The sequence below is a fragment of the Branchiostoma belcheri genome, unplaced genomic scaffold (genome assembly GCF_001625305.1).
Source record: "Branchiostoma belcheri isolate BF01 breed outbred unplaced genomic scaffold, Haploidv18h27 scaffold62, whole genome shotgun sequence".
NCBI classification, from domain to species: Eukaryota; Metazoa; Chordata; class Leptocardii; order Amphioxiformes; family Branchiostomatidae; genus Branchiostoma; species Branchiostoma belcheri.
Window position 1 is genome coordinate 529,681 of NW_017804265.1, and position 23,367 is coordinate 553,047.

Genomic DNA, 23,367 nt, shown 5'->3' on the forward strand with positions numbered 1-23,367 from the left:
AATGTTGAAATACTTGATAGTTTGACCACACGTGTGGACTGTGGAGTGCGTCAAAAATATTAATGGGAATAATGGGAAAAGGATAAGTAATTAGGTGATTGCATTTTTGAAAGATAAAGTGCATTTGACGAAATGTGGGATAAATGGTTTCCATACAAATGTAGATATGGTCAAGCGACAACTAAACGTTGCAATCGGACTTGTATGATAACCCCTTTCCATTACAACACGACAAAGAACATCTTTCTGAAACCATACTGCTAATAAGATAAAGACAGAACCATTTCTGTACTGGCGCTTGGACCAAGAAGATATAGGGTTACAAATGTTAACAAAGGGGTTGATTATAGTCGGCGCTTTAACCTCGGGATACAGATTAAAGGCATATTGTGTTTTAAAACACGCCCACTATACCATAGGTACGCTAGACATGTCACAGCTGTTTGTAAATAAATACCAAGAGACGTCCATAACCGAACCTAGTAGGTACTCATTTCCAGTGAAGCAAAGAAAGTCGTGTAGAGTTCATTTGCAGCGGGCAAAAGGTCTACGACAGGGCAGGAGTCGAGCCGAACACCCTGCCATTACGCTACAAGACCCCACTAAGTATAAAAAGATTGTGTAACAGTAATTTGTCTAATTCTATTGCAGAACTGTAGCGAGGACACAGGCACGATGGCGACCGCAGACGACATCGCGGCTCTGAAGGCGACCGTCGCGTCACTGTCCAAGATGATGGAAGAACAGAAGAAGCAGATGGAGGACATCCGGTCTTTGATCAAGGATGTTTCCATCAAGACGGGGAAGAGTTTCGGGTTCAAGGCCACGATGAAATCTGCGATGACGTCGATCAGTGTATCTGGCATAAAGGCTGCATCGAACCCAGAACTGCTAGCAAGTAAGTGGAATCACCATTACAGTCTACTTCTTTGCTTCTATGCAGCCACATCTGCAACTCTTTTAAATTAAGCGTCCACTGACAGGGATTTTATTCAATTCAATTGTGTTGCCCTTTAGGATTAGTAATAAAATATGGACCTGACCAGTGGAAGAGCCCCTGGAAGCTTGATGTAGTCAGGCTAATAATATATTCTGCCTTTTTGTACAGAGAAATCAGCAGAAATCGAAGCAGCTGCAAGGGAAAAGAAGATGAGGGCCATCGCAACATCCATCTCTTCAACATCAGTGATGGCCAGCAGCATCATCACGGTCGTCATGACAACGTCTACGGAACTCAGCGTTCAGACGTCTGTCACTCGGGCCAAGTTCGACTACAAGGAGACGGCGACTGAGGCGGGAGCCTGGTGTGCTAAAGACAACGACGACAAACAGTTCCTTCTCATCGACCTGGAGACAGCTCAGCTGGTCACCGGGATCGTCACACAGGGGAGGAACTCCAGTCCAGACTGGCCGGACGGACCTACACAGCAGTGGGTAACGTCGTACACCCTGTCGTATGGACTGGAGAGTGGAGACGAGACAGAGTACAAGGACGCAAAGGGAGAGCTAGTGGTATGTGGCACTCGGTTTACTTTCAAATGTAGTAAACAAAATTGCTATGAGATACAGTTTGTTATGTGAGGACTTGGTGTGCCGTGTGGTGATGTTACCGACAATAACTCTGTAGGATAGGCTTCTATTAGATTGAATAAAGATCAAATACAGTTTTCATTAATAGCATTGAAACACGGAGACCATCTCTACATCACTAAGAGAAGTGCCATGCATGGTGACTGCTGTGAACCCACAGTGAACCAACTAGTCCACTATCACATAAAATTCCCCCTTCCTTAGATGTAGAACAGTCCTGTTACAAACCCCAATATCTTAGAAGTAAAACAGTCCGACCCAATAACCGCACTCTGGTGCTAGGAGTCCTGGAGGCAACACAATAAGGTACTAGTACAAAGCTCCACAAAAGTCAAGTGTGCGACCAGTTCATTACAATCTAGCAGTAAGAACTTACAACAGTGACTGTTGTCTTTATCCCACGTAACAGGTTTTCGAGGGGAACACCGACACGGACACTCCTGTGAGTTACGCCTTCGAGAAGTTTAACGGCAGCTTCACGGCGCGTTTCATCAAGATCCGGGTGGTCACCTGGCACGAGCACATCGCCATGCGGGCTGGCATCATCATACAGGACGGTAAGAATCGACAAATGTAGTGTCTGTGCAGAAAATTTTACTCATGAAGATACGAAATCCGGCATCAATATATACAAGCTAGCAGGCACCATTCATAATGCAGTGGTAAGGTAATATAAAATGACGACTTATAAAAAAAGTGATGACTTATCTTAAAAAAATGTCTCATCAACCATGCTTTCCTTTTTTTTACACAGAGAAAAAGATGGAATTGGAGAAGGCTGCAGTGGAGGCAAGGATGACAGCAATCACAGAAACCATTTCTAAATTCTCCGTTTTCGCGAGCAGTACCACCACTGTAGTGATGACCAGCTCAACCGAGCTCAGCGAGAAGACCAGCATCACTCGGGCCAAGTTCTCATGCGTAGAGACGGCGACTGAGGCGGGAGCCTGGTGTGCTAAAGTGAACGACGACAAACAGTTCCTTCTCATCGACCTGGAGTCAGCCCAGCTGGTCACCGGGATTGTCACACAGGGGAGGAACTCCAGTCCAGACTGGCCGGACGGACCTACACAGCAGTGGGTAACGTCGTACAAAATCTCCTACGGTCTGGAAAATGGAGACGAGACGGAGTACAAGAAGGCCAATGGAGAAGCTTTGGTAAGTGGACCTACCTCATCTGAGTAACATTTCGTCACTTTGAGATTCCTACATCTTCCCCCTGGTATCTGTATCAGTATAGCCGGTATAACAGCCCTTCGGCGTATCAAACCAGCTTAAATGCTTTGGTTGGCCGATATTGTTTGCATTGTTTGTACGTTGAAGTAAAAAAGATGTCGATATGCTTCTTGATATATTATGTTAAACACCTATCTCTGACTTCTTTGTTTTATCAGATCTTCAAGGGAAATGCCGACACCGACACGCCAGTGAGTCATGCCTTAAAGACCTACAACGGCACCTTCACTGCGCGGTTCATCAAGATCCACATGGTCAGCTGGCACGAGCACATCGCCATGCGGGCAGAAATCATCATAGAGGGCGGTAAGACTGCTTACTTACTGCGAATATGCTATCTACATTGAACGTTGATGTTGAGTTTCTGGTGTAACAATAATGCAATGCATATCAGAAGTCAGCGGCACTTTTAACTACTATAACAACCACAATTAAGCCATGACATTTGCCTTCTAGGTACCGGACTTCTATGTGCGTGGGTGGAACACGAAATAAGAGATTTCAGACCGCAAAATTATGCACTCGGTGTCCTGAATTTCCCATGTCGACCTTTAATTCCTGCTCAGGGCTCCCGGCTAAATTCTGAGACCTTTCACCTCCAGTCATTCAGCCTGTCAATCTTTCCCCCATTCACGTGCTATCAAAATCTTACGTTCTAACAAACAGGTACACACACATACATGTACATGCAAAATGGTTTTGTGAAACGATGTATATAATTCTTACAGAAACGAAGAAACAGGAGGTTGAGAAGGCCGAAGTCGAAGCGAAGATGACAACCATCGCAGAATCAGTTTCCAAGTACTCCTCCTTTGCCAGCAGCACCATCACGGTCGTCATGACAACGTCTACGGAACTTAGCGTCCAGACCTCCGTCACTCGGGCCAAGTTCTCATGTGTAGAGACGGCGACTGAGGCGGGAGCCTGGTGTGCTAAAGTGGACGACGACAAACAGTTCCTTATCATCGACCTGGAGTCAGCCCAGCTGGTCACCGGGATCGTCACACAGGGGAGGAACTCCAGTCCAGACTGGCCGGACGGACCTACACAGCAGTGGGTAACGTCGTACACCCTGTCGTACGGACTGGAGAATGGAGACGAGACAGAGTACAAGGACGCAAAGGGAGAACTTCTGGTAATTGCTTCTATTTCCGTTCTTCGATATTGCCAATTTCTGTATATTAGGGTAACTGAAACATGTACAGAGCAAACAGACCAAAAACGACCCAACAGTTGCATACCTTATACCTACAAATAACATCCAAAATTCCAAGAGGAGTGGGGAGCAGCTGAGCATCACTGATCGCATTTTATGATGCACAATGGTGACTGTCATAGGTCAAATGATGAAAATGCAAAGATTTCCTAGACCATAGAAACTTTCAATAATCAGAACCAGAATTATTCCTTGCAATGACATGGACGCTTCCAAATACCGTCACGACTATAAAGTGTTGAAAGAGGATAGGAGTTAGAATGTTTATGTCCATCTCTAAGACTTCTTGATAGCGTGTTTAGGCAAGCGTGCAAAGGCAACAAAGGCAATGGTACTTAGTTTATGACAGGGCCAGTGACTTTCTTTAAATACACAGGTGTTCAAAGGCAACGTGGACACGGACACACCTGTGACACACTCCTTAAAGACGTACAACGGCACCTTCACGGCTCGGTACATCAAGATCCATGTGCTCACCTGGCACGAGCACATCGCAATGAGGGCTGACGTGATTATAGAAGATGGTACGAGATTATATTTTGCACATGCTATATAAATGTGTGCGATATCGTAATCGTAATGCATTCATTATCCTAAAGTCTTGTAATCTAAAGATATTCATTGAATAGTTGCCACAAGAAAGCAATTCTATATAAAATATGATGAGTATTGCTTCCAGTAATATCATATATTGATTAGCTGGTCTTCTTTTTACTTTTTGTAATATGTAACATACAGGGTGGTTCTTAACACTATGTAATAAATTGTCTTTGCAGAAACGAAGAAGCTGGAGGTTCAGGTAATGGAAGTGGAAACAAAGAAGACCGTCATCGCAGAATCAATCTCTGTGACTTCCGTGTTTGCCAGCAGTACCACCACTGTAGTGATGACCAGCTCAACCGAGCTCAGCGAGAAGACCAGCATCACCCGGGCCAAGTTCTCATGCTTAGAGACGGCGACTGAGGCGGGGGCCTGGGTTGCAGCTACAGACGACGACAAACAGTTCCTTCTCATCGACCTGGAGTCAGCCCAGCTGGTCACCGGGATCGTGACACAGGGGAGGAACTCCAGTCCAGACTGGCCGGACGGACCCACACAGCAGTGGGTAACATCGTACAAGATCTCCTACGGTCTGGAGAATGGAGACGAGACGGAGTACAAGAATTCTAAGGGAGAGGCTGTGGTGAGTCTTAACTGATGTCTAGATAGCCTACACGCGAAGTGTTACAGTTATGAGTGACCTAATACCTGGAGTAGATTGTTAGTTTGTTATCAATTACAATTGATTACGTTTGTGAAACACTTGCATTATGCCAAGGCGAACATCTCTTCTGCTTTCCTAGATATTCAAGGCAAACGTCGACACCGACACTCCTGTGAGCCACTCATTGAAAACGTACAGCGGCACGTTCACAGCGAGGTACATCAAGATCCACATTCTGACCTGGCACGAACATATCGCAATGAGGGCGGACATCATTATTGAAGACGGTAAGCATCGATTGCCAATGTCTATAGCAAAATGAGTCCTAGAAAAGAGAAGTGTGTTTTATGAAACAAGTTTGAACTGAATTTTAAATTTTTAACAAATTTTTAACAAAGAAGTGACGTTAGAAGTGAGTGTGTATATGCATGAATATTATTGCAGTCATCAATTGAATGTAGAACCTCCTTGCTTTCAGAGTCAAAGATACTGGTTAAGAAAGAAGAGGAGAAGACAGTCATTGCAGAAACCGTGACAGAGACATCAGTGATGGCGAGCAGCAGCATCTCAGTGGTCGTCACCACCTCCACGGAGATAGACGTCCGCTACACCGTCACCCAGGCCAAGTTCGGCGTCGTGGAGACCAAAGACGAAGCCGGAGCCTGGTGTGCCGCTACAAACGACGACAAACAGTTCCTTCTTATCGACTTGGAGCAGGAGAAGCTCGTCACCGGGATCGTTACACAAGGCAGAAACTCCAGTCCAGACTGGCCGGACGGACCGACTAGCCACTGGGTAACGTCATACACCTTAACCTACGGTGTAGAAAATGGAGACGAAAGCGAGTACAAGGACAAGAAAGGAGAACTTCTGGTGGGTCAATATTTATGTTTATAAGAACCATGTGACATACAGTTTATGCACAAGGTACCGGTTCATCAGAAAAACTTCTTTAAATTGTCTTAAGATACTTGAACTAGCTTGTTTCAAACCGGGCAAGTTACTAGGTATTAATGATGATTATTTATGTTGTGCAGGTTTTCAAAGGCAACTCGGACACAGACACGCCTGTTACCCATCCCCTGAAACAGTTCGACGGGCATTTTAAAGCTCGCTTCGTCAAGATTCACCCCGTCAGCTGGAATGGCCACATTTGCATGAGGGCAGACGTGATAGTCGAGGATGGTAAATACAACGTCATTTCACTCCTAAAGAAGACGTTTACCATGTGCTTATTTTATCCACCAGAAAGTCAATCTTGACATCTTGAAATTAATCCTGAATGTAACATGTATTACCAGCACAGCTCATATACTTTACTGATGTTTCGATTACAGAGGCAAAGAAGGAAATAAAGGAGCTGGCCAAAAAGGAGGAAACAATGACAGCAATCGCTGAGACCGTCACAGAAACGTCGGTCATAGCAAGTAGCAGTATTTCGGTTGTTGTTACTACTTCCACGGAGCTGGACGTCCGCTACACCGTCACCCAGGCCAAGTTCGGCGTCGTGGAGACCAAAGACGAAGCCGGGGCCTGGTGTGCCGCTACAAACGACGACAAACAGTTCCTTCTTATCGACTTGGAGCAGGAGAAGCTCGTCACCGGGATCGTTACGCAAGGCAGAAACTCCAGTCCAGACTGGCCGGACGGACCGACTAGCCACTGGGTGACGTCGTACACCTTAACCTACGGTGTAGAGAATGGAGACGAAAACGAGTACAAGGACAAGAAAGGAGAACTTCTGGTGAGTGGAAATTTCTATATTAAGTCTAGTAAGGCATTCGTCACTGACATTTGTCAAACTGACAATGAGGAAAACATTGTGTATTTTTACTTTTCTTTGATAGGTCTTCAAAGGCAACAAAGATACAGACAGCCCAGTGACCCATTCATTTGCAACTTTCAACGGCCCCTTCAAAGCACGATTTGTCAAGATCCATCCAGTTACATGGAATGATCACATCTGCATGAGGGCTGACATGATCGTCGAAGATGGTAGGACTCTCCTTTATTTTGTAGCTACATGTAGTTAACAATGATTTTAAAAACAGCAGTTCTGTTTTGCAATCCATCAAGAAAAGGTGTATTCAGTAACATGTCGATGATCCTTTTTGTCTTTCTGCAATACAGAGGCTAAAAAGGCGATAAAGGAAGTAGCGAAGAAGGAGGAAACTATGACAGTCATCGCGGAAAGTGTGACAGAAACATCCATTATGGCAACTTCCAGCATCAGTGTCTCCGTGACCACCTCCACGGAGATAGACGTCCGCTACACCGTCACCCAGGCCAAGTTCGGCGTCGTGGAGACCAAAGATGAAGCCGGAGCCTGGTGTGCCGCTACAAACGACGACAAACAGTTTCTTCTCATAGACTTGGAGCAGGAGAAGCTCGTCACCGGGATCGTCACACAAGGCAGAAACTCCAGTCCAGACTGGCCGGACGGACCGACAAGCCACTGGGTGACGTCATACACCTTAACCTACGGTGTAGAGAATGGAGACGAAAACGAGTACAAGGACAAGAAAGGAGACCTCTTGGTGAGCACTCGCACATTAATTTCTTCTAAGGAAGAAAATGATTATTGCAAGGGTATATGATTTAGCGGCCAACTTTTCTCAACGCCTCAACGTCTTCTTACAGGTTTTCAAGGGCAACAAGGACACAGACACCCCAGTAACCCACCCGTTCCAACAGTTCAACGGACCGTTCAAGGCTCGCTACGTGAAGATTCATCCAGTCACGTGGAACGACCATATCTGCATGAGGGCTGACCTCATCGTCGAAGATGGTAGGATGAAATTATTACGGATACGTTTAAACCGTTTTACTAAAACGATTCTTCGTTGCTGAGAGAAATATACTAGGATGGTGCCATTTTGATAATGTTGCATTTATTTTCCTCCCTACCTAAACAACAGAGGCAAAGAAGGAAGTCAAAGAGATAGCAAAGAAGGAAGAAGAGAAGGTTGTCATCGCCGAAAGCGTCACGGAAACTTCTGTCATGGCAAGCAGCATCACCATGGTTTCTGTCACGACTTCCACGGAGATAGACGTCCGCTACACCGTCACCCAGGCCAAGTTCGGCGTCGTGGAGACCAAAGACGAAGCCGGAGCCTGGTGTGCCGCTACAAACGACGACAAACAGTTCCTTCTTATCGACTTGGAGCAGGAGAAGCTCGTCACCGGGATCGTTACACAAGGCAGAAACTCCAGTCCAGACTGGCCGGACGGACCGACTAGTCACTGGGTGACGTCGTACACACTCTCCTACGGACTGGAGAATGGAGACGAGAACAAATACATGGACAAGAAGGGAGAACTTAAGGTATGTCTTATGCGGAATAATAACCATTTCCAAATTAACTTAGTGGCACTTTAAGTTGTGTACAGTTCTATGTAATTCTAACGAAGCATGATTCTTTTGCAGATCTTTAAAGGTAACAAAGATACAGATACACCTGTTACCCATAGCTTTGCGGAGTTCAGCGGGCCATTCAACGCTCGCTTCGTCAAGATACATCCGGTCACATGGAACGACCATATCTGCATGAGGGCGGACATGATTGTAGAGGACGGTAAGCCTACATTTACTTTCCTTTCTAGTTGACGTAAGTTTTATAATTAGCTTTGTTATCTTGTTTCATTTCTTATATAAGTACCCGTCCTTGTATTTACCTGAAGTTTCTGCAACTTTCGTTCTGCTAATGATGATGCGTAAGACATTGGTGACTAACTATAAATCAAGCGTAAGAATATCGATTGCATTTTACTAGTTATAGTCTCTGTATTTTTTTATAATAAATAGAGGGGTGGCCAAAGTAGCGGTAAATGTTACTCTGATATATGTTATCAACGTGTGTTTATCTCTAAATTTGTATTATTCTAATTAAAGCGGCGAAAAAGGCAGCAAAAGAAATAGTGAAGAAAGAAGCGACAATGACGACAATCGCGGAGACGGTCACCGAAACGTCTGTCATGGCAAGTAGCAGCATCACAGAGGTCATCACGACTTCCACGGAGATAGACGTCCGCTACACCGTCACCCAGGCCAAGTTCGGCGTCGTGGAGACCAAAGACGAAGCCGGAGCCTGGTGTGCCGCTACAAACGACGACAAACAGTTCCTTCTTATTGACTTGGAGCAGGAGAAGCTCGTCACCGGGATCGTGACACAAGGCAGAAACTCCAGTCCAGACTGGCCGGACGGACCGACTACCCAGTGGGTGACGTCATACACCCTGTCGTATGGTGTAGAGAATGGAGACGAGAATGAGTACAAGGACAAGACAGGGGCTCTTAAGGTATGTTAATACCATACATGTATATCATTTCTAACCTATCTTTTATCTAATTTAGTGATGCAATATTCCTAATTCCTCAACACAGATTTCACGTCCTGAAGTAAATAATGTGATTCATTTAACAGGTATTCAAGGGCAACGTGGATACAGACACCCCCGTTATCCATAATCTTGCACAATTCAACGGGAATTTCACGGCTCGCTATGTGAAAATCCACCCGGTCACGTGGAACGACCACATCTGCATGAGAGCGGATGTCATAGTGGAAGACGGTGAGCCTTGTTTATTGTTCTATTGTTTGCTACAATGTCATTTTTATGTTTGACCGGTACCACATAGGGTATTTGTCGTTTGGCTCATTTGTCACACAGCACTCTGTGTATTTACTTCCATTGCAAGTGCCCCTACTTGGGGACTACATTCCTTATTGTATCATGTGATAGATTCAGTTTTAAACACACATATACCTAGTCATATTCTTACTCCATCACACTAATAATTATCTGTTTGTATACAACAACTTTGTTCTTTTCAAACAGAGGCGAAGAAAGACCTTAAAGAAATCGCCAAGAAAGAAGAGACGATGGTGACAATCGCCGAGAGCGTCACGGAAACATCGGTGATCGCAAGCAGCATCACCATGGTTTCTGTCACCACCTCCACGGAGATAGACGTCCGCTACACCGTCACCCAGGCCAAGTTCGGCGTCGTGGAGACCAAAGACGAAGCCGGAGCCTGGTGCGCCGCTACAAACGACGACAAACAGTTCCTTCTTATCGACTTGGAGCAGGAAAAGCTCGTCACCGGGATCGTGACACAAGGCAGAAACTCCAGTCCAGACTGGCCGGACGGACCGACTAGCCACTGGGTCACGTCGTACACCTTAACCTACGGTGTAGAAAATGGGGACGAAAACGAGTACAAGGACAAGAAAGGAGAGCTTCTGGTAGGATTTTCTAGCTCATAGCATCATACATGACAACATTTTTTTTGGTTATTAAGTGTTTGTTGCAATGCATGCACTTTAAAATTATGATTTCATATCTCAAACCATGTATAATAGAATTTTTATCTTATTTCCTTTTTTTCTTCTTCCAGGTATTCAAGGGAAACAAGGACAGGGATACTCCGGTTACCCACAACTTTGCGACTTTTAACGGGCATTTCACAGCACGTTATGTGAAGATTCATCCTGTTACCTGGAATGACCACATCTGCATGAGAGCTGAGCTCGTCGTTGAAGACGGTATGTCCTTAAACTATCTCTTCGAATTCTATTTTGTTGGTGAAAAGCTTGTTATTGTGCTTACTGTACCTATAAGGCATCCAGGCATAGGTCGCAGCTAGTTGAAGAACGCCATTCGGGTTGCAAAACGTTCCACCTATCTAACGACTTTGCTTGTGCAGTTTTGTGCCAAGATTAAGTACTGCTTCTAAACACCCATTTTATTACAGTGGTGGTTATGTATGTGATTCCATACTATAGCTAGGAAGGAATGTTTGAGAGAATACATGCCACACAGCATATTATAATTCGTACATTCATTTCCAACATTTTGTGTCTTTTAGAGGTGAAAAAACAGATAAAGGAGGTAGCAAAGAAAGAGGAACAAATGACCGTCATTGCCGAGACCGTGACAGAGAGTTCAGTCATGGCGAGCACAAGCACAACGGTCTCTGTCACCACCTCCACGGAGATAGACGTCCGCTACACCGTCACCCAGGCCAAGTTCGGCGTCGTGGAGACCAAAGACGAAGCCGGAGCCTGGTGTGCCGCTACAAACGACGACAAACAGTTCCTTCTTATCGACTTGGAGCAGGAGAAGCTCGTCACCGGGATCGTGACACAAGGCAGAAACTCCAGTCCAGACTGGCCGGACGGACCGACTAGTCACTGGGTGACGTCATACACCCTGTCCTACGGAGTGGAGAATGGAGATGAAAACGAGTACAAGGACAAGGCAGGAGCTCTGAAAGTGAGTTCCACGGCTGATCTTTCAATCTCCGAACTGCGCATGCCGTGTTTCACTTCTTGTCAGCGATGATAGAAAGCTAGCTGCAGCTCTTTGTCTATAGTAAAAAAAATCACCTGTCTTTTTCGCATTTGAAGACAATAGTAAAATGTTGGAAAAATACAATGACTGTAGTATACGAAACAATTGTATTGTATGTCTCCGTTGACAGATTTTCAAAGGCAACAAGGACACAGACACACCTAATACCAACAACTTTGCGGAATTCAACGGCCCATTCAAAGCAAGATATGTCAAGATCCACCCTATGACATGGAATGATCATATCTGCATGAGGGCCGACCTCATCGTCGAAGACGGTAAGAACATTTTACTGATAGACATTGTTGAGTTTTTCTTACAAGTTACATGTACTTGACGATCCAATCTGGAATGAATGATCCATACAAGCATTATGTTACTGTTCTTACTCCTTACTTCAGAGGTAAAGAAGGAATTAAAGGCAGTTGCAAAGAAGGAGGAGGAGAAGACCGTCATCGCTGAAAGCGTGACCGAAACTTCTGTTATGGCAAGCAGCAGCATCACAGTCTCAGTAACGAGTTCCACGGAGATAGACGTTCGCTACACCGTCACCCAGGCCAAGTTCGGCGTCGTGGAGACCAAAGACGAAGCCGGAGCCTGGTGTGCCGCTACAAACGACGACAAACAGTTCCTTCTTATCGACTTGGAGCAGGAGAAGCTCGTCACCGGGATCGTGACACAAGGCAGAAACTCCAGTCCAGACTGGCCGGACGGACCGACAAGCCACTGGGTCACGTCGTACACCTTAACATACGGTGTAGAGAATGGAGACGAAAACGAGTACAAGGACAAGGCAGGAGCTCTTAAAGTGAGTTAAAACAAATCAATATATTGATTAAACTACTTACCCGAGGGCAGTTTTTTGAAGAAGAAAGACTCTAAGATGTCCAAATGTGTACACGGTATTAAATGTTCTGATAATTAAAAAGTTGATTTATTCATTAATTGCCACCTTATAGGTTTTCAAGGGCAACAAGGACACAGACAGTCCCGTCACCCACAACTTTGCAGAATTCAATGGACCGTTTAAGGCACGCTACGTCAAGATACACCCCGTCACGTGGAACGATCACATCTGCATGAGGGCTGACATGATTGTGGAGGACGGTAAGATAGCACCTTAAGTCAATATTATGGAGAAAACATTCGATATAAAGCATGTATTGATACATGTAGATGGTAATTACTTTAATGACATCCTTCCTAGAACCTGAAGTTAAATATACGGACAAAACTATTGGTTTTTTATTCAAATACGCACACCTGTTTGCATATGTTGAACACCATCTTAGGTCGACATTTTTTGACAAATTCTTGGCATTAGTACGTGTTAAATTGTATATGTTGTGTTTGTTTACAGAGGCAAAGAAAGCAGTAAAGGAAGTAGCAAAGAAAGAAGAGCAGATGACCGTCATTGCCGAAAGTGTCACGGAAACGTCCACTATGTCCATGTCTATGTCCAGCTCAAGCACAACGGTCTCTGTCACCACCTCCACGGAGATAGACGTCCGCTACACCGTCACCCAGGCCAAGTTTGGCGTCGTGGAGACCAAAGACGAAGCCGGAGCCTGGTGTGCCGCTACAAACGACGACAAACAGTTCCTTCTTATCGACTTGGAGCAGGAGAAGCTCGTCACCGGGATCGTTACACAAGGCAGAAACTCCAGTCCAGACTGGCCGGACGGACCGACTAGCCACTGGGTGACGTCATACACACTGTCCTATGGAGTGGAGAATGGCGACGAGAACGAGTACAAGGACGCCAACGGAGAATTGAAAGTAAGAACATAGAAAATATTTACAATAAGATGGCTAAATTCTATAGCTGCCTTTGTTCTTCCATGTTTTTAGAAACACATTCTAAAGCAAATTACTGACGAGTATGCAATATTGTCAGTTAATGTATCGAACGCTGCGTGATACTGTTATATAAACCATTTGTTCTTAGAACAGTAGATTTGAAGATCCGGTGATAAGTTATGCCACAATATTCGTGACTTTGAGTTAAAATGACAGTGTTTTGTTTTGCTATTAGACATTCCAGGGCAACAAAGACAGGGATACTCCGGTGACGCACAACTTTGCAAAGTTCAGTGGACCCTTCAAAGCGCGCTACGTGAAGATCCACCCCGTCACTTGGAACGACCACATCTGCATGAGGGCGGACATGATAGTAGAGGATGGTAAAATAGTTAAGTTCTTCCTTTCATAGATAATGCATGCTCTCAAACTACATCAAATTCAACATGTTTTTGCATTTCGATCAGCCTTTCTCCATTTTTCACAGTAATTGCCTCTTGCAAATTCTTTTTCTTGTATTTCAAGTTGTAATGATAAATTATGCCATAGAAACCATGCTATGGCATATAGGATCAGACTAACTCTGAATCTGTCCTTGATTTCTGTTTGTTACAGAGGTCAAAAAGGAAGTAAAGGAGATCGCTAAGAAGGAAGAGCAGATGATAGTTATTGCGGAAAGCGTCACCGAAACTTCGGTCATTGCCAGTAGTGTCGTCGCGGTTTCAGTGACCACTTCGACAGAAAAGGACGTCCGCTACACCGTCACTCAAGCCAAGTTCGGCGTCGTGGAGACCAAAGACGAAGCCGGAGCCTGGTGTGCAGCTACAAACGACGACAAACAGTTCCTTCTTATCGACTTGGAGCAGGAGAAGCTCGTCACCGGGATCGTGACACAAGGCAGAAACTCCAGTCCAGACTGGCCGGACGGACCCACAAGCCACTGGGTCACGTCGTACACCTTAACATACGGTGTAGAAAATGGAGACGAAAACGAGTACAAGGATGCAAAAGGAGAGCTAAAAGTAAGATAGCACATTGTCTTTAAGTGTCTTTTTACTTGGTTCAACTTCTCACACCAACCTAGTGTTGATACATGTAGTATGACAAGATTTATTTTGACACACAAGAAATTCTCTAAAACATCTTTGCTGTAAAACAGGTCTTCAAGGGTAACAATGATACAGACAGCCCGGTGACCCACAACTTCGCGCAGTTCAACGGCCCTTTCAACGCACGCTTCATCAAGATACATCCTGTCACATGGAACGAACATATATGCATGAGGGCAGACATGATCGTTGAAGATCGTAAGTCAAGATCTCTTTTTAAAATTATCATCTGTCTAACGATAGTAAAGATTGAACTGTATAAAATGTTCTATTTTTTGAAATGGAGAAATTGGATTCAAAGAAAGTGTTAACATGTTTCTAATCGTTTTTACAAAAAGCGGTAAAGAAGGAAATGAAGAAAGTGGCCAAGAAAGAAGAGCAGATGACAGTCATTGCTGAATCCGTCACGGAAACGTCCGTCATTGCAAGCAGCAGTGTCACTGTGTCTGTCACCACCTCCACGGAGATAGACGTCCGCTACACCGTCACCCAGGCCAAGTTCGGCGTCGTGGAGACCAAAGACGAAGCCGGAGCCTGGTGTGCCGCTACAAACGACGACAAACAGTTCCTTCTTATCGACTTGGAGCAGGAGAAGCTCGTCACCGGGATCGTGACACAAGGCAGAAACTCCAGTCCAGACTGGCCGGACGGACCGACAAGCCACTGGGTCACGTCGTACACCTTAACCTACGGTGTAGGAAATGGAGACGAAAACGAGTACAAGGACGCCAAGGGAGAACTTCTGGTAAGGAATACTGTCGTACATGGTAGAGGCATAATAATTACACCACTCTTTGTATCTTCCATCAATGTTCTAATGGCCCTTTAAACTTAACTGTGTTTATCTTGTAGGTCTTCAAAGGCAACAAAGACAGGGACACCCCCGTAACCCACAACTTTGCAAAGTACAATGGGCATTTCAACGCTCGTTTTGTGAAGATTCATCCCGTGACGTGGAATGACCACATCTGTATGCGAGCTGACATGATTGTTGAGGACGGTAAGAATAAAGGAAAACTTCCGTATTCATGAGCTTTAATCGTAGTCACTCAGTGAGAATCAACTTGTCCATTGCATGACGGCTTTGTCCCTGAATTTTAACAAGATCGTCTGAGTAATTAACATACATTGTATGTTTACAGCAAAGAAGAAAGAAGTTAAGGAGGTTGCAAAGAGGGTGGAAACAATGACAGCTATTGCTGAAACCGTGACAGAGACGTCTGTCATGGCAAGCTCAAGCATCACTGTGTCTGTCACCACCTCAACCGAGTTGGACGTCCGCTACACCGTCACCCAGGCCAAGTTCGGCGTCGTGGAGACCAAAGACGAAGCCGGAGCCTGGTGCGCCGCTACAAACGACGACAAACAGTTCCTTCTTATCGACTTGGAGCAGGAGAAGCTCGTCACCGGGATCGTGACACAAGGCAGAAACTCCAGTCCAGACTGGCCGGACGGACCCACAAGCCACTGGGTCACGTCATTCACACTATCGTATGGGGTGGAAAACGGAGACGAGACAAAATACATGGACAAGAAAGGAGAACTAAAGGTATGTCATCATATCAAATGTGCCAGTTCTTGTTCCAATATGCTCTTCAGATGTTATCGAACGTTTAGCTAAACGTTTGCTTATTTTCCTGTTTTATAGGTCTTCAAAGGCAACACTGATACAGACACTCCAGTAACAAACAACTTCGCTCAGTTCAACGGACCGTTCAAAGCTCGATACGTCAAGATCCATCCGGTCACATGGAATGATCACATCTGTATGCGAGCAGACATGGTCGTTGAAGATGGTAAGGCCACGCTTTTGCCTTTTCAATCAACAGAATATCGCCTATATACGCCTAGCCTGTTTATCAAATATTATCTTACCGTTGACAGAAGCAATCGGTGAAATAACATTGGCTTTGTAATTGACTTTTAAACTTTGGTTGTTGGAAATATAGAAAAGAAGAAGGAGGTAAAGGAGATCGCAAAGAAGGAAGAGCAGATGACAGTTATTGCCGAAAGCGTGACGGAAACATCTGTCGTCGCCAGCAGCAGTATTTCTGTCGTCGTCACCACTTCGACAGAAAAGGACGTCCGCTACACCGTCACCCAGGCCAAGTTCGGCGTCGTGGAGACCAAAGACGAAGCCGGGGCCTGGTGTGCCGCTACAAACGACGACAAACAGTTCCTTCTTATCGACTTGGAGCAGGAGAAGCTCGTCACCGGGATCGTGACACAAGGCAGAAACTCCAGTCCAGACTGGCCGGACGGACCGACTAGCCACTGGGTCACGTCGTACACGCTGTCCTACGGTGTAGAAAATGGGGACGAGAACGAGTACAAGGACAAGAAAGGAGAATTGAAGGTAAATAACAGCATAAAGTCATACTCTGCAATCATTTGTTATACTCACATTGTAGAGAAACTATTCCGAGAAAAGGCAGCCCAGTTATCTTGGTAATATAATAATGCATTGATTAATGTTTTTTTTACTGATAAATAGGTGTTCAAGGGGAACAAAGACACCGACAGTCCAGTGACCCACAACTTTGCGGAGTTCAGCGGCCCTTTTAAAGCACGTTTTGTCAAGATTCACCCCGTTACATGGAACGAGCATATCTGCATGCGAGCGGACATGATCGTTGAAGATGGTGAGTTTCCTCTTCTATTAGTTTTCTATGACAAGTATCCTAGCAATTGATAGGCACATGCGAAATTGTCCAGAATCTTTTAGTACACAAGAAATGAGCATTTGCATGGTGGTCTGACTCGTTTTTTTTTCACCTATTCCATAAAGAGGTCAAAAAGCAACTGAAAGAGGTGGCCAAAAAGGAAGAGCAGATGACAGTCGTCGCAGAAAGTGTCACCGAGACGTCCGTCATTGCGAGTACCACATCCACAGTCATAGTAACCACTTCAACTGAAAAGGACGTCCGCTACACCGTCACCCAGGCCAAGTTCGGCGTCGTGGAGACCAAAGACGAAGCCGGAGCCTGGTGTGCCGCTACAAACGACGACAAACAGTTCCTTCTTATCGACTTGGAGCAGGAGAAGCTCGTCACCGGGATCGTGACACAAGGCAGAAACTCCAGTCCAGACTGGCCGGACGGGCCGACAAGCCACTGGGTCACGTCATACACTTTAACCTACGGTGTAGAAAATGGGGACGAAAACGAGTACAAGGACAAGAAGGGAGAACTGAAAGTAAGCTTTATATTTAGCGATTGGTATACACTGGCTTATAATGAGCATGGAAAAAGAAGGGTGTCGGAAGTAAATATTCCATTCATGTTATTTTTTGTAACTTGAAAATATGATGATCCGTCGAAGATAGTCTATTTGAACTCCAGCTTTGCACTATGTCAGGCAACTCAGAGAGGGGGTTACTAACAACACATATCCTCAATGTTTTATAGGTTTTCAAGGGCAACGAAGATACGGATTCGCCAGTCACCCACAACTTTGCGAAATTCAGCGGACCGTTCAAGGCACGCTACGTCAAGATACACCCAGTCACGTGGAACGACCATATCTGCATGAGGGCCGACATGATTGTCGAGGACGGTAGGTCTTTTTATCTTTTCACAAACTGACTCGGACTAACAAAAGTTTCAGCATTAAGTTAGACTAGAAAAACTAAAACTAGATGCATTTAGGTGTTTTGCATCCATATTTGATAACAAATATGAAGCTCCCTGTCCTGTCAGCCAACATTAATGTTTCTTTCTTCTTTATTTGAACAGAGGTGAAAAAGGAAATGAAAGCAGTGGCCAAGAAGGAAGAGCAGATGACGGTTATTGCTGAAAGCGTGACGGAAACATCGGTCGTCGCCAGCAGCAGTATTTCTGTCGTCGTCACCACCTCGACAGAAAAGGACGTCCGCTACACCGTCACCCAGGCCAAGTTCGGCGTCGTGGAGACCAAAGACGAAGCCGGAGCCTGGTGTGCCGCTACAAACGACGACAAACAGTTCCTTCTTATCGACTTGGAGCAGGAGAAGCTCGTCACCGGGATCGTGACACAAGGCAGAAACTCCAGTCCAGACTGGCCGGACGGTCCGACTAGCCACTGGGTGACGACATACACCTTAACCTACGGTGTAGAAAATGGGGACGAAAACGAGTACAAAGACGCTGACGGCCAGCTTCTGGTAAGTCACGGTATATATTTACTAGTGGTCAATGCAATAATAGTTATCCAAAGGTTTTATATATTCAATATAGTATAATTGGCATATGATTTATGGTCCCAAGAAATTAGTAACAAAATACTAATAGTGTAATTTCTTCTCTGTTAGGTCTTCGACGGCAACAAAGATAGAGATACTCCTGTTACTCACAACCTTGCAGACTTCAATGGACCATTTAACGCGCGCTTTGTTAAGATACACCCCGTGACTTGGAACGACCATATCTGCATGAGAGCCGACATGATTGTGGAAGACGGTAGGGCGGATAATTATCGCAAAGATGTGTCTTCTACTGAACCTTTGCATGTATATCACATAAGCTATACAAATCTTTTATAATGCTTTGTATTGTGTTTCTGTCGGCTAAGTGATATATTTTCTCTTGTTTTCGTAGAAATAAAGAAACAGGTAAAGGAAGTTGTTCAACAAGACAAAAAGATGACAGCTATCGCCGAGAGCGTGACCGAAACATCCGTCATGGCAAGCAGCAGCATAACGGTCTCTGTCACCACTTCCACCGAGATAGACGTCCGCTACACCGTCACCCAGGCCAAGTTCGGCGTCGTGGAGACCAAGGACGAAGCCGGAGCCTGGTGTGCCGCTACAAACGACGACAAACAGTTCCTTCTTATCGATTTGGAGCAGGAGAAGCTCGTCACCGGGATCGTGACACAAGGCAGAAACTCCAGTCCAGACTGGCCGGACGGACCGACAAGCCACTGGGTGACGTCATACACCTTAACCTATGGTGTAGAAAATGGGGACGAAAACGAGTACAAGGACGACAAAGGAGAACTTTTGGTGAGTAAAAATATTATTACATATTCATTCATAGGTAGATATTATATCTATTCATCGAGAAAAATATCTGTAAATGTATGTAACATGACTGTCTTCTTTCATTTGATAGGTTTTCACCGGCAACACCGATAGAGACACTCCGGTGACCCAGAGTTTTGACAAGTTTGTTGGGCCGTTCAACGCACGGTTTGTCAAGATTCACCCCGTGACGTGGAATGACCACATCTGCATGAGAGCAGACATGATTGTTGAAGATGGTAAGAAAAAGGTTATATTTCAAGTTGAAATATTTCAATTTTTCAGAGAGTGTATGCACTGATATGATCCCATGATTCTCCGTCTTGACCATTCCTTTCTATTAACAGCGGCAAAGAAGGAAGTAAAGGAGGTTGCTAAGAGAGAAGAAAAAAAGACCGTTATCGCACAGTCGATATCTGAAACGTCCGTCATGGCAAGTAGTACCACCACGGTCTCTGTCACCACCTCTACCGAGATAGACGTCCGCTACACCGTCACCCAGGCCAAGTTCGGCGTCGTGGAGACCAAAGACGAGGCCGGAGCCTGGTGTGCCGCTACAAACGACGACAAACAATTCCTTCTTATCGACTTGGAGCAGGAGAAGCTCGTCACCGGGATCGTGACACAAGGCAGAAACTCCAGTCCAGACTGGCCGGACGGACCGACTAGCCACTGGGTCACGTCGTACACCTTAACCTACGGTGTAGAAAATGGAGACGAAAACGAGTACAAGGACAAAGCAGGAGAACTTCAGGTAAGTAACAACGCTTATAAATTGCGTCATCAAGTTCTATGAAGTTATAAATGGCATCAGCTGTTGTTTTTATTACCTATTTTATCAGTATCAGAATAGACTGATTCTGATTCTTGCAAGTGAACCTCGTCGTAGTATAACATAGCATCTAAGCCTCACATGTCAACAAATGTTACTCACACATTGAATATCCTTTTTTCAGGTATTCCCTGGTAACAAGGACACAGACACCCCTGTGACTCATGACCTCCTGAAGTTCAACGGGTCTTTCAAGGCGCGTTACGTGAAGATCCACCCAGTCACGTGGAACGACCACATCTGCATGAGGGCTGACCTGGTCGTCGAGGATGGTAAGTCACTCCTTTTTGTTTTGATTGATAAACAATGACATAATGATCTGGGAGAACGCGATGAAACACTGTACATCCTGGTCTAATTGTCTACTTATCTTTTCAACTTACCTCCTCTTACAGAGATCAAGAAACAGGCCATGGAAGTGGCCGTCAAGGAAGAAAGGATGGCAGCGATTGTAGAAACTGTTACAGAGACCTCCGTGATGGCTAGCAGCAGCATCACAGTTGTTGTAACAAGTTCTACAGAGATAGATACCCGCTACACCGTCAGCCAGGCCAAGTTTGGAGTCGTTGAGACCAAAGACGTAGCCGGAGCCTGGTGTGCCGCTACAAACGACGACAAACAGTTTCTGCTCATCGACTTGGATAGCGAGCAGTTTGTCACCGGCATCGTTACACAAGGCAGAAACTCCAGTCCAGACTGGCCGGACGGACCGACTACCCAGTGGGTGACGTCATACACCCTGTCCTACGGAGTGGAGAATGGAGACGAAAACGAGTACAAGGACAAGAAAGGAGAACTGTTGGTAAGCCCACAAACTGTAAATCCTTAATTTATTAAACTGACGAAATACTATAAAATATATCTTTAAATTTGTATAATTCTCCCATGCTTGCATTCGTAGGTGTTCAAGGCTAACGAAGACACGGACACACCAGTCACCCACTCCTTTGCTGATTTTAACGGACCATTCAAAGCTCGTTATGTGAAGATCCACCCTGTCACATGGTACGACCACATCTGCATGCGCGCTGAGATGATCGTGGAGGATGGTAAGGCGATAAACCATTGTCTGAGAACTAAAACAAGGCTCTCTTTTAAGTAGCGATGTTCTTATGAATGCTTACAGGAAGACAAAACAGCTTTGTCCTTAGATATGCATGCAAAACGACATGATATGATATGACAGCGGCTAATCTTTATTTTCTTGATGTTACAGAGCAGAAAAAGCTTGAAGTGTCACAGATCAAGACGGAGGCCATCACGACGTCAATCACCGTGAACGTTTCCATGGTTACCGTCGTGGCAACCGTGACGTCATCAGAGATGAGTGCCCACCACGCCGTGTCCTACTCCAAGCTGGAATGCGTGGAAACGGCGACGGAGGCCGGAGCCTGGGTCGCCAAGACAAACGACGAGAAGCAGTTCCTTCTCATCGACCTTGGGAGCAAGAAGATTGCCACCGAAATCATCACTAAAGGCAGAAACTCCAACCCTAACGGACCTGACGGAGAGACCGCCCAGTGGGTGACGTCATACACCATCTCGTACGGCATAGAGAACGGAGATGAGACAGAATACAAGGACGAGAACGGACAGTTGGTGGTTAGTGCTACTTAATGATTAATCATATAAAACGCCCTTTTCATCTACATGTCTAACGTACTTCTATGCTTTGTTAATATATAATAGCCTTGTCTGGTTGATAAGCTATTGACGGGTAGAGATTTCCTAGCGTTAACAGTTTATTTCTTCTTTTGAAGGAACAAGGCAAAACATATTTGCTAAAAAAACTTAATATTAGCTTGTTTAAATACTTTAACTTATAACTATTTTTATGCGCTGTAGCCAATATCCTCTCCAGAGGATAGGTATGCGTTATCAACGTCCCCTGGAGTACGAGAGGACGTCCTCCACAAGCATAGTAAAGGACTTATTGGCATGCCAATAAGTTCTTTACTATCTGAAATTGGATATGTATCGGGTGGCAATAGTAACCTGTAATAGTACAGGTGCCACCTTGCCGAGGAAAAAACTGAACTATAACTGAACAAGTATGTGCACACGCTAATCGAATGTGTTTTCTATCGAAAGGTGTTCGAAGGGAACGTGGACCGAGACTCCGCCGTCGTCCATTCCTTCGCAGAGTACAGCGGAACTTTCTACGCGCGCTTTGTCAAGATTCACCCGGTCACCTGGCACGAGCACATCGCCATGCGAGCGGAGATAGTGTGTGACGATGGTATTTATTTTATCATTTTTTTATTCATCAAAACATAGCAAGGACAGTGTGTCGCCGCACTCAAGTTTATAACTTATATTAACAGCGACACATACCAAAATACAATTAACATTTAAATACACCAAGTTAACATATCAGTGCGCCGTAGTTCCAAGCACCCTAAGACATTAAAGTGCTAATACTAAGTTATTTTAAAAAAATTTCTTGAGCTGGAGTGGATGCTAAGGATTACGTGTTAACCTCCTATATCTCATTGGTGGAATCTATCCGCCAATCAGAGCTAGAAGGAGAATTTATGCCCATTAACGCATGTAGTATTTGGACTTCTATATCTAATTGACTGTTAAAGACAGTCAAGCAGAGCTAGAGGCGCTTGGTATCAGTCGCTTGGTGTCAGTCACGAAGGACATCTGTCTATATTTAGTCTATAGCTATTTCTTCCATTTGATTGACTCAGCAAAATCTATATGCAACTCTAGTATCGGTCAACGAGAAATATTTCATTTCCAGGATGTTGGATCGGCCGTGAACCACCATGGGTTATCGAGTCTTCCGGCACAGCAGAGGAGAAGGACGGCGTGAAATGCGAGGCAGCAAACGTCCTGGACCCCGTCGCGGGGTTATACTGGTCTCCTACGGTGGACGTCAAGACCCACTACAACAGGTGGTACATCGTCTTCGACTTCAAGTCCTGCTACACCCTCACACGCCTTCGCCTGGTCAACTGTGGGGACACCACCCATGACATCAAGTCCTTCATCCTACAAAAGTCCGCCTGTACCAAGCCG

At 45.2% G+C, this 23,367-nt stretch overlaps 1 protein-coding gene across 1 annotated transcript in view; it reads left to right on the forward strand.

The window, feature by feature from the left end:
* The window catches only part of LOC109483025, a 43,431-nt gene that overhangs the window by 13,306 nt on the left and 6,758 nt on the right, over positions 1 to 23,367 (forward strand). The window contains exons 8-52 of the mRNA XM_019785979.1: positions 664 to 855; positions 2,347 to 2,748; positions 2,985 to 3,132; positions 3,555 to 3,961; positions 4,419 to 4,566; positions 4,819 to 5,225; positions 5,386 to 5,533; positions 5,725 to 6,119; positions 6,284 to 6,431; positions 6,584 to 6,990; positions 7,094 to 7,241; positions 7,377 to 7,783; positions 7,887 to 8,034; positions 8,165 to 8,571; positions 8,674 to 8,821; positions 9,139 to 9,545; positions 9,671 to 9,818; positions 10,086 to 10,492; positions 10,645 to 10,792; positions 11,116 to 11,522; positions 11,731 to 11,878; positions 12,002 to 12,408; positions 12,560 to 12,707; positions 12,961 to 13,379; positions 13,636 to 13,783; positions 14,016 to 14,422; positions 14,560 to 14,707; positions 14,848 to 15,254; positions 15,362 to 15,509; positions 15,652 to 16,058; positions 16,158 to 16,305; positions 16,459 to 16,865; positions 17,004 to 17,151; positions 17,298 to 17,704; positions 17,917 to 18,064; positions 18,850 to 18,945; positions 19,084 to 19,490; positions 19,600 to 19,747; positions 19,856 to 20,262; positions 20,465 to 20,612; positions 20,736 to 21,142; positions 21,242 to 21,389; positions 21,557 to 21,942; positions 22,432 to 22,579; positions 23,090 to 23,243. Of these exons, the coding sequence (XP_019641538.1) occupies positions 664 to 855; positions 2,347 to 2,748; positions 2,985 to 3,132; positions 3,555 to 3,961; positions 4,419 to 4,566; positions 4,819 to 5,225; positions 5,386 to 5,533; positions 5,725 to 6,119; positions 6,284 to 6,431; positions 6,584 to 6,990; positions 7,094 to 7,241; positions 7,377 to 7,783; positions 7,887 to 8,034; positions 8,165 to 8,571; positions 8,674 to 8,821; positions 9,139 to 9,545; positions 9,671 to 9,818; positions 10,086 to 10,492; positions 10,645 to 10,792; positions 11,116 to 11,522; positions 11,731 to 11,878; positions 12,002 to 12,408; positions 12,560 to 12,707; positions 12,961 to 13,379; positions 13,636 to 13,783; positions 14,016 to 14,422; positions 14,560 to 14,707; positions 14,848 to 15,254; positions 15,362 to 15,509; positions 15,652 to 16,058; positions 16,158 to 16,305; positions 16,459 to 16,865; positions 17,004 to 17,151; positions 17,298 to 17,704; positions 17,917 to 18,064; positions 18,850 to 18,945; positions 19,084 to 19,490; positions 19,600 to 19,747; positions 19,856 to 20,262; positions 20,465 to 20,612; positions 20,736 to 21,142; positions 21,242 to 21,389; positions 21,557 to 21,942; positions 22,432 to 22,579; positions 23,090 to 23,243 (12,071 nt within the window). The remainder of the gene's footprint in view (positions 1 to 663; positions 856 to 2,346; positions 2,749 to 2,984; positions 3,133 to 3,554; positions 3,962 to 4,418; positions 4,567 to 4,818; positions 5,226 to 5,385; positions 5,534 to 5,724; positions 6,120 to 6,283; positions 6,432 to 6,583; positions 6,991 to 7,093; positions 7,242 to 7,376; positions 7,784 to 7,886; positions 8,035 to 8,164; positions 8,572 to 8,673; positions 8,822 to 9,138; positions 9,546 to 9,670; positions 9,819 to 10,085; positions 10,493 to 10,644; positions 10,793 to 11,115; positions 11,523 to 11,730; positions 11,879 to 12,001; positions 12,409 to 12,559; positions 12,708 to 12,960; positions 13,380 to 13,635; positions 13,784 to 14,015; positions 14,423 to 14,559; positions 14,708 to 14,847; positions 15,255 to 15,361; positions 15,510 to 15,651; positions 16,059 to 16,157; positions 16,306 to 16,458; positions 16,866 to 17,003; positions 17,152 to 17,297; positions 17,705 to 17,916; positions 18,065 to 18,849; positions 18,946 to 19,083; positions 19,491 to 19,599; positions 19,748 to 19,855; positions 20,263 to 20,464; positions 20,613 to 20,735; positions 21,143 to 21,241; positions 21,390 to 21,556; positions 21,943 to 22,431; positions 22,580 to 23,089; positions 23,244 to 23,367) is intronic.